Source organism: Diaphorina citri, unplaced genomic scaffold, assembly GCF_000475195.1.
Source record: "Diaphorina citri unplaced genomic scaffold, Diaci psyllid genome assembly version 1.1 scaffold707, whole genome shotgun sequence".
Lineage (NCBI taxonomy): Eukaryota > Metazoa > Arthropoda > Insecta > Hemiptera > Psyllidae > Diaphorina > Diaphorina citri.
Window position 1 is genome coordinate 82,160 of NW_007378140.1, and position 10,827 is coordinate 92,986.

General features: G+C 38.1%; 1 protein-coding gene across 1 annotated transcript in view; it reads left to right on the forward strand.

Annotated features, from left to right (window-relative positions):
- Positions 1-981: 981 nt before the first annotated feature.
- Positions 982-10,827, forward strand: part of LOC103511368 (transcriptional repressor p66-beta) — a gene marked incomplete at its 5' end in the record, with an annotated part of 39,860 nt that continues 30,014 nt past the window's right edge. Inside the window, 1 exon segment of the mRNA XM_008476089.1 lies at positions 982-1,162. Coding sequence (XP_008474311.1) covers positions 982-1,162 — 181 coding nt within the window.

Consider the following 10,827-nt stretch of genomic DNA (forward strand, 5'->3'; position numbering starts at 1 on the left):
GCGCTCTGACAATGTGAAGTTAACCATTTGGGTGGTTCTGAGACATTCTCTACCACCTAACTCTTAGAGTCTTAGAGGTCTCTCTACCTGTGGCCAAATTGGCCAATGATTAAATTCCATGCCTCAGCTGGAATCAAAGTGCGCTCTCCTGTTAATCAGGCGAGCGTCTTGACTGTCATTCTCTGCCACCCAACCAATTTTTGTACAAAATACCAGAGCGTTCATTGAACACTAGGATTCGACTATAGTGATGCGTATAGTTTAACTTAGGTTCACCAAGTCATGTCAGTACAAGAGAAACCCATCTATCTGTCTGAACATAGGTTTAACAGAGGTAATTATAGTTACCCGTTATAAACTTATAACTAATGGAGAACCTGGGTTTCATTCCCGGTCTACTTTTTTTTTTCTTACATAGGTAACTTACCTAAGCGGAGTTATTTCTCACTTCTCTTTATGGCCGGTACCACAATGTGAGTTCAATTAGTATCTACATAGAACACTTTTTTGATAATTGACTATATTGACGTATTGGTAGAACTTGGTTCCGTTTCACTCTTGGATAAAGAATTCTGAGTGGCTTTAAATTTGGAAACCAACCTGCTTCGGTGGAAACTTTATCTGTTTAGGCTGAAATCCGCTCCGGGCGGGAAACGAACCTACGACGGTTCTTACAAAGTAGACGCGTTACCCTCCAAGCTAACCAGACTTTATGGGTATTCTATTGTAATGTTAGTACCGAAACTTAAGTAAAATATTAACCAGCCAGCCTAGTTAGCTTAGTTGGTAGTGCGTCTGTCTTGTAAGCGCTAGGCCGCGGGTTCGATTCCCGCCCGGGGCGGATTTTATCCTGACGGCTGGCTTTCTCCTATCCTGTCTTCCTTCCTCTTCGATTTCGGGACGATAAGACCATAGCAGTTACAGTTCCCTCTGTCAAACCTCTTTAAAAAAATATTAACCCATACTGTCTTCTTGTTCCAGAAGGCGCACGGACAGTCCCAACTACTTTCACGAAATTCCACTCACGCTACTCGGTAGCTATCGCCCCAGTAGCACCCCTACACCCACGTCACACGGTAACAACTTCCTCCCCGCTGGCAACAGTAGACGGAACTTACGCCGAGCTGAACCGCGCAACTTTAACCCGAATAATCCCGACCAGGTAAGTGCTGTAATGTGCAGTTCAGATAATGGATCGTCCACCTCTGTGGCCGAGTGGTCAAGAGCACTGACTCAGATAATGGATCTGATAATTGACTATATTGACGTATTGGTAGAACTTGGTTCCGTTTCACTCTTGGATAAAGAATTCTGAGTGGCTTTAAATTTGGAAACCAACCTGCTTCCGTGGAAACTTTATCTGTTTAGGCTGAAATCCGCTCCGGGCGGGAAACGAACCTACGACGGTTCCTACAAGGTAGACGCGTTACACTCCATGCTAACCAGACTCTATGGGTATTCTATTCTAATGTTAGTACCGAAACTTAAGTAAAATATTAACCAGCCAGCCTAGTTAGCTTAGTTGGTAGTGCGTCTGTCTTGTAAGCGCTAGGCCGCGGGTTCGATTCCCGCCCGGGGCGGATTTTATCCTGATGGGATAATGTTCGTTCTCGGAACGGCTGGCTTTCTCCTATCCTGTCTTCCTTCTCTCTCCGATTTCGGGACGATAAGACCCTAGAGTTACAGTTCCCTCTGTCAAACCTCTTAAAAAAAAAAAAAAAAAAAAAAAAAAAAAAAAAAAAAAAAAAAAACAAAAAAATTAAAAAAAAAAAAATATTAACCCATACTGTCTTCTTGTTCCAGAAGGCGCACGGACAGTCCCAACTACTTTCACGAAATTCCACTCACGCTACTCGTAGACCGGGAATCGAACCCAGGTTTTCCATTAGTTATGAGTTTATAACGGATGGTGACTTACACAGGAGCGCTTAGATCCATGACCCCCATATCTTCATCCATGACCTTCCTCAGAGACCAATATGTCTGAAAACAAAACGCAACATACAAGAGTTAGATACAAAACAGCATACACAGTAGAGATGTATAATGACTGCAATGAGTGTGTTATAAAAAAAGAACTACTCTTTTCAGCGGACTACTCAGTCAAACAATCAGATCCTTTTCACCCCAAGTAGTTTACTCTTTTCTTTCTTTTTTTATGACTCACTCATTCTTGACATATTTCCACTAGGTATGTTATACAGATGTACCTACTCATTGTACTCGTACTATTCTAATGTAGGATTCTAAGATGGTCCTTATAGTATGTAGTAAGTTGTACATACCTACGTCACACACTTGCAAGTTACATAGTATTTCCTGTAAACGACTTACAATGAAATACATGTTAGGAATAAAATAGAAGTTATTAGATAGATAGATATCGACATTGATAAAGTGACTAGTTGGTTAAACCATTCATTGATTCCGCATTATGAAAATCTTGAAACTAGCATTTCTAGGCTAGCAAAAAAGTGTTCTCTGTACCAATACGTCAATAGTCAATTATCAAAAAAGTGTTCTATGTACCAATACGTCAATAGTCAATTATCAAAAAAGTGTTCTATGTAGAATGTAGATACTAACAACTAATAGGTCAATATTCGATGGTAAAATGTTTGTGTTTTTCAGACAGTAGGATTTCACACAATTCAGATCTTCATTTCACACAATTCTGACCTTTATTTCGCAAAATTCAGACCTTTTATTTCACACAATTTAGACTCATACAAAGTCTGTACCTAGTTTGTACCAATAATCAAAAATAATACTCAAGCTGACAGAGAATCAATACAGTCCAATCTCAGTACTATGAGCATATACTGCGGACCACACCTTACTTTCATATAAATAGCATTCAGTCTTACAAATCATACTCGATAGTATAAAGTTTTGGCATGTTCACGATATCACGATAGCTAAGTACCAGATCGACTAACTTACTGTTGAGTAATCAAGAACAAATTGTACAAGATTGCAACTAGGTTCTGAACGTCTGTACCTACGTTTATTTTGAATACATAGTTACAATCTACATACATAGGTACTACATAGGTACATACATAGTTACAATCTACATACATAGGTACATACATAGTAATGTGCATAGGTACCTCTTGTACTTGCTCTTATTCAAGTAAGTCATAGCTTGAAGTAAGTTAAGTGTCTGTCTACCAATAAAGTGGTGCAATATTAAACTGTTGAGATAAAGGGTGTTATTAGATAGATAGATATCGACATTGATAAAGTGACTAGTTGGTTAAACCATTCATTGATTCTGCATTATGAAAATCTTAAAACTAGCACTTCCAGGCTAGCAAAAAAGTGTTCTCTCTACCAATAGGTCAATAGTCAATTATTATCAAAAAAGTGTTCTCTGTACCAATACGTCAATAGTCAATTATCAAAAAAGTGTTCTATGTACCAATACGTCAATAGTCAATTATCAAAAAAGTGTTCTATGTACCAATGCGTCAATAGTCAATTATCAAAAAAGTGTTCTATGTACCAATACGTCAATAGTCAATTATCAAAAAAGTGTTCTATGTACTAATACGTCAATAGTCAAATATCAAAAAAGTGTTCTATGTACCAATACGTCAATAGTCGTCAATTATCAAAAAAGTGTTCTATCTACCAATACGTCAATAGTCAATTATCAAAAAAAGTTTCTATGTACTTACCAATACGTCAATAGTTAATTATCAAAAAAGTGTTCTATGTACCAATACGTCAATAGTCAATTATCAAAAAAAGTGTTCTATGTAGATACTAATAACTAATAGGTCAATATTCGATGGTAAAATGTTTGTGTTTTTCAGCCAGTAGGATTTCACACAATTCAGACCTTTTTTTTCGCAAAATTCAGACCTTTTATTTCACACCATTTAGACTCATACAAAGTCTGTAGTCTGTACCAATAATCAAAATAATACTCAAGCAGACAGAGAATCAATACAGTCCAATCTCAGTACTATGAGCATATGTATACTGCGGACCACACCTTACTTTCATATAAATAGCATTCAGTCTTACAAATCATACTCGATCGTATAAAGTTTTGGCATGTTCACGATATCTACCAGATCGACTAACTTACTGTTGAGTAATCAAGAACAAATTGTACAAGATTGCAACTAGGTTCTGAACGTCTGTACGTTTATTTTGAATACCTACAATCTACATACATAGGTACATACATAGTTACAATCTACATACATAGGTACATAGTATTGTGCATACCTCTTGTACTTACTCTTATTCAAGTAAGTCATAGCTTGAAGTAAGTTAAGTGTCTGTCTACCAATAAAGTGGTGCAATATTAAACTGTTGAGATAAAGGGAATATATATGTTCTAATTTGACAGTCTAAAAAAAGCATTGCACTACGAGTACTACCTACCTTTCTAAAATTATGTACCAATAATGAATTAAATAGGTAATAAAATAATTAAAAAAGTTCGTTTATGTGGTGACTTTAATTAAAACAACAAAGAATGTACCTGGTAGGTATACATAAAAAAAGCAAATATTTTGGAGCATAAGAACAAAATTAACAAAACAGTCACCCCCATGACAAAAATCACAAAAGATCTAATCAGGTCGCAGTGACATAGGGCCAGGGGCTTAAAGAGCCTCTGGCCCTACTTCTGACCAATAACGACCCCATGACAAATTGAGGGCAGGTGCGAAGTCAAAACTGGACAATACCTCCCCAGGGACGATGCATTGCACTACGAGTACTACCTACCTTTCTAAAATTATGTACCAATAATGAATTAAATAATAAAACAATTAAAAAAGTTCGTTTTTGTGGTGACTTTAATTAAAACAACAAAGAATGTACCTGGTAGGTATACATAAAAAAGCAAATATTTCAGGGCATAAGAACAAAATTAACAAAACAGTCACCCCCATGACAAAAATCACAAAAGATCTAATCAGGTCGCAGTGACATAGGGCTTAAATAGCCCCTGGCCCTACTTCTGACCAATAACGACCCCATGACAAATTGAGGGCAGGTGCGAAGTCAAAACTGGACAATACCTCCCCAGGGACGATCTGGCCCCTGAGGGATCATCTAGCGCCTGGGGGGGCCGATGACCCCTAGTACTGTCGGCCCCTGCTACCATTGCATAGAGAGAGATAGAACATCATCAAGTCTCATTATTGATACAATCAACCATTTTTTTAGAAACCAGTTTCCAAACACACAACTACACACGGAGAATTTAATTTATTTTTCTCCCGACACCGAATTCAATGATGAATGTCCTTGAACTCGCTATATTGTACACCAAATCTAGAATAGATGGTACCATTGGTAGATACCCAGTATTGCTTGATGTCTCTGGGCCCAAGTTCGTATCTTTGTTACCTCGTGTTATCTATCGGTCTGTCATGAGACTCTGTAGACCTCCGTTCTAATATTGCATGAGGTACATCGTGGTCATGTACTTGGTGTAATGTGAGGTTACTTATTCTTCATGCAGTGAGGATAGCATAAGGTATTAAGGTTTGTGGGTACTATTATTTGCTGTGGTATGAAGACAGTACGCTGAATCCACGGTTATTATTGGAACTAGGTAGGTACTTTGGGAGTTGGATGGTGTGATTCTGGGGTTATTTGGCGATAAAAAGTGTTATCTCAAGTTTCATCCTACCTTGGTCGTGTAGTGGTCAAGACGCTCGCCTGGTAAACAAGAGGGCGTGGATTCATTCCCAGCTGAAGTAAGGAATTTAATCCTTACTAGAATAATGCTAAATGAAGGTGCTTTATTTAGGCAGGTAACTAATCCCTATATTTCAATAGCTTTAAACAGCACCCCTTTATTGTTAACGTATTACTTATGTGTGAATTATGTGATTATTTTTTTCCACCAGTGTAGTACCTCGTTCCAGTAGGTACACTATAAAACAAACGCGCATGGTGTGTATGAAAGACATGTTGGATGTAGTCATGTTAGTCATATAATGTTTGTTATAATGTTAGAGACGCGAGTGTATAGGAGGGGGGGTTAGGGTTCATGTAATCGCCGCAGGAATGAATAATTAGATATGTACCAAATTGTACCTCCATGAAATAATAGCTATGGTCTTCATGTTCACGTGTTGGTGGGGTAACCCCCAATTCCTCACTAGGTCCATTTTACTGTTCAAGGTTGGTGATTGAGCGTCATGTCTTGATACAGGTTGAACCATTGTACCTCAGATGTCTTGATAGACGCAGGTACCATTGTACCTCAGGAGAGGTAACTACCGTGTTAATTACCTGGTGGTGTCAGGGGGCAGAGGATTTTGGGTGTTAGAGTGACCCAGTGGAGGGTGCGTCTCAGGAGAGGTAACTACCGTGTTAATTACCTGGTGGTGTCAGGGGGCAGAGGATTTTGGGTGTTAGAGTGACCTAGTGGAGGGCGCGGAATTTTGTGTACTCTTTGTGACCCAGTGTTTTGTATGTGTTATGTGCATTACCTACTTGGGAAGGTTCGTATAATATTCTTACCTATAATATTTTAAAAATTATCCGGAATAACGTCCGAACCGTACCTTCGGGAAACAGGCCCAAGGATATTTTTGATCTACATAATTATTTATTGAATCTCTGTGCCAAGTTCGAGCGACTTTGGGTGAAATCTAAAGGCCTGATCATTGCGAACTATTTTTGATTTACTTAGTATCTATGATTTTGTGACTCTTTTTTTTTCAATTGGCCTTAATTAGGTACCATGCTTCCAATGCATAATGTGTTAGTTTTACTAGTGAAGTTTCTACCTATCGCCATTTTAATTACCATTTTATTGACGTCGTGTCGCTCGTTTTCTTCTCTCTAAATAGCCATTAATATTCTTCCTTACCAATATTAGTTACCCATCATTATTAGTCCTATACTTACTTACTTACCGGTTTCATATGCCTCATTCTCTTTTTGGTAGGATACTATGAATGTTAATGCCTTATGTACTCCATTCATATGTTTATGCCTTATGAACATACTCCATTCATAAGGCATATGTTTATGCCTTACATACTCCATTCACAGTTTTAGGTTTGAATAGGTTCAATAGGGTGGTAGAGGACGACTAGGTCTTTCGTCTTCCCCTTAGGGGTATCATACACCCAAGTACTTATGTACTTTTATACCTAGGTATAGGTACATAATAATTCGCTAGTACTTAAGTAGGTAGGCATTTAAAATAATCATTAGCTAGGTTTGGTCCTCAGAAATCTAGACTCAAGTATATTCGTACAAGACTACTCAAGTTTATCTGAACAAATAAATTAAATTCTCCGTGTGTAGTTGTGTGTTTGGAAACTGGTTTCTAAAAAAATGGTTGATTGTATCAATAATGAGACTTGATGATGTTCTATCAATTTATTTGTTCAGATAAACTTGAGTAGTCTTGTACGAATATACTTCAGTCTAGATTTCTGAAGACCAAACCTAGCTAATGATTATTTTAAATGCCTACCTACTTACTAGCGAATTATTATGTACCTATAGGTATAAAAGTACATACTTGGGTGTCTGATACCCCTAAGGGGAAGACGAAAGACCATTTTCAAACCTAAAAGTGTGAATGGAGTATGTACATAAGGCAATATAAGGCATAAACATATGAATGGAGTACATAAGGCATAAACATACGTAGTATCCCACTAACAAGAGAATGAGGCATATGAAATCGGTAAGTAAGTATAGGAGTAATAATGGGTAACTAATATTGGTAAAGAAGAATATTAATGGCTATTTAGAGAGCATAAAACGAGCGACACGACGTCAATAAAATGGTAATTAAAATGGCGATAGGTAGAAACTTTACTAGTAAAACTAACACATTATGCATTGGAAGCATGGTACCTAATTAAGGTCAATTGAAAAAAAAAGAGTCACATAATGATAGATAGTAAGTAAATCAGAAATAGTTCACAATGCTCAGGCCTTTAGATTTCACCCAAAGTCGCTCGAACTTGGCACAGAGATTCAATAAATTATGTAGATCAAAAAATATCCTTGGGCCCTGTTTCCCGAAGGTACGGTTCGGCCGTAATTCTGGATAATTTTTAAAATAACGTAGGTAAGAATATTATACGAACCTTCCCAAGTAGGTAATGCACATAACACATACAAAACACTGGGTCACAAAGAGTACACAAAATTCCGCACCCTCCACTGGGTCACTCTAACACCCAAAATCCTCTGCCCCCTGACACCACCAGGTAATTAACACGGTAGTTACCTCTCCTGGATGAGCACACACGCTATCAGGTAGACCTGATCAGGTGTACCCGATAATGAGTAGCTGGCATAAAAGTCGCACGACTACGCGTCCAATGAGTGACGGCCCTTTGTCCCTCATTCCTTACCTTAATTGGAGGCAGTTCGGGCATCTCCATATCTTCGTCACTGTCAGATTCTCCTCCTCGGCCTCCATTGATTCCATTCTCATACCCATTGGTGCGTTGGGTAGGCGGGGTAGACGTTTCTTCATCCGAGCTCATCACCTTCACACACAGAACGAAATAAAGGAATTTTAATTGTGTTGAGCATTGATTTGGACTCGAACCAACAATCTCCAGGTCCAAAGTCCAACGCGTTAACCAATAAATCACTGAGATTGGTAAGTAACAGAACGAAATATACAGAGTGTTTCATAAAAAAAAAACATGCGCGCTTTGTTTTATGGTGTACCTACTTGGAACGAGGCTACTTAACTGGTGGAGAAAAAAATAACACAGTAATTCACACATAAGTAATACGCTAAAATAAGGGGTGCTATATAAACTGTTGAAATATAGGGATTAGTTACCCTTTCAAAAAAAAAAAAAAAAAAAAAAAAAAATAGCCACTTGAAATATCTCAAGAATGCGTTTGAATTTCGAAAAACGCTGAAACACATGTCAACTATGAAGTCTTAAATGAGAAATTCACAAACAAATGTGAGATTTCAAATTTCGGACCCCAAGGGTTGTCCATTATCTAATAATTTTTTGTATAAAAAAAGGTAGATTTTCTAAAAAAAATTTGTACCTCGGTACCGCTTTCGCATTACTTCAAGGCACATTCTTTTACATCCATCCCTGTCCAAGAACGGAAAAGTCTCTCCGGTTAGAAAATGTCCTCCCTGGCCGGGATTCGAACCCAGCACCTCCGGGTTGAGAGTTAGTGCTCTTGACCACTCGGCCACAGAGGTGGACGATCCATTATCTGAGTTAGTGCTCTTGACCACTCGGCCACAGAGGTGGTGGTACCTTGGCTTAGGCTCGAGCCCGTAAAGAAGTGGTAACAGTGCCTAGATTTAACTCCGCGGTGTATAATGTGCCAGGTATTTATCTCATCCTGGTTGAGTAATAACTATAATTACCTCTGTTAAACCTATGTTCAGACAGATAGATGGGTTTCTCTTGTACTGACATGACTTGGTGAACCTAAGTTAAACTCTTGATTTTCCAGTGATCTTTATTAAAGTACCTACTTACGTGTATTTAGTTATCTGAGGTATGTGTACATGGTACCTTGGCTTAGGCTCGAGCCCGTAAAGAAGTGGTAACAGTGCCTAGATTTAACTCCGCGGTGTAAAATGTGCCAGGTATTTATCTCATCCTGGTTGAGTAACAACTATAATTACCTCTGTTAAACCTATGTTCAGACAGATAGATGGGTTTCTCTTGTACTGACATGACTTGGTGAACCTAAGTTAAACCATACGCATCACTATAGTCGAATCCTAGTGTTCAATGAACGCTTTGGTATTTTGTACAAAAATTGGTTGGGTGGCAGAGAATGACAGTCAAGAAGCTCGCCTGATTAACAGGAGAGCGCACTTTGATTCCAGCTGAAGCATGGAATTTTAATCATTAGCCAATTTGGCCACAGGTAGAGAGACCTCTAAGAGTTAGGTGGTAGAGAATGTCTCAGAACCACCCTAATGGTTAACTTCACATTGTCAGAGCGCTGAACTGCCTTGCACAAAAAATGTAGGTATACCTAACCTAGGTACCTACTTACGTGATAATAAGTATCTACATAATATTGAGTATTGAGAGAAAATAACTAATTACCTAGGAAGGTAATCAAATGTCCAAGTAAATAGTTAGGTAACACCCTAATAAATAATGTAATGACTTTTCCATGATGACAGTGCTTAAAAATTACTTTGCTCTGGTCATTCGTCTTGTTCTATTACTTGAGTAAGTAATTGTACTTCTTCTCACTAAGTAATGCTCAATGACCTAAGTATCAAGAAAAAAAATAAAATAAAATAAGACAATTAAACAGTTCCTGATCATCAGCTGAACCAAACAGGTCACCTCTAGGTACTTAAAAACAAGCATGAGTGAGTCCCCACCACTACTTCTAGTACCATCAATCTACTGTTCACAACATCATTAGAAACCATTACATATTCCAAGACAGAGAGAGGAGAAACAAAAAACCAATATGGCAGATCCAAGCACAGATACACTCTATCTTCCACCAGTATAAAAATCAAAGTTAACACAATTCAATATGGAGTATGTGTAATGCAAAAGGTCACTGACCAAACAACAATAATAAAACAATACGATTCATAGGAACTGCTGATCTTTCTATTTGCATCTTTCGTACCCAGGTGCTTCTGTCCTCCTGACAACAGAATCAGTCACATGGCAGATCCAAGCCTATCGAAATATTGCACTTCTTGTACAATGAAGATGGATGATTCTAAGTTCTAAGAAAACCTAATGGCTACTATGAAAATCTTGTGAATACTATGAAAACTTAAAAAAAAGAGGTTTGATAGAGGGAACTGTAACTGCTAGGGTCTTATCGTCCCGAAATTGAACAGAG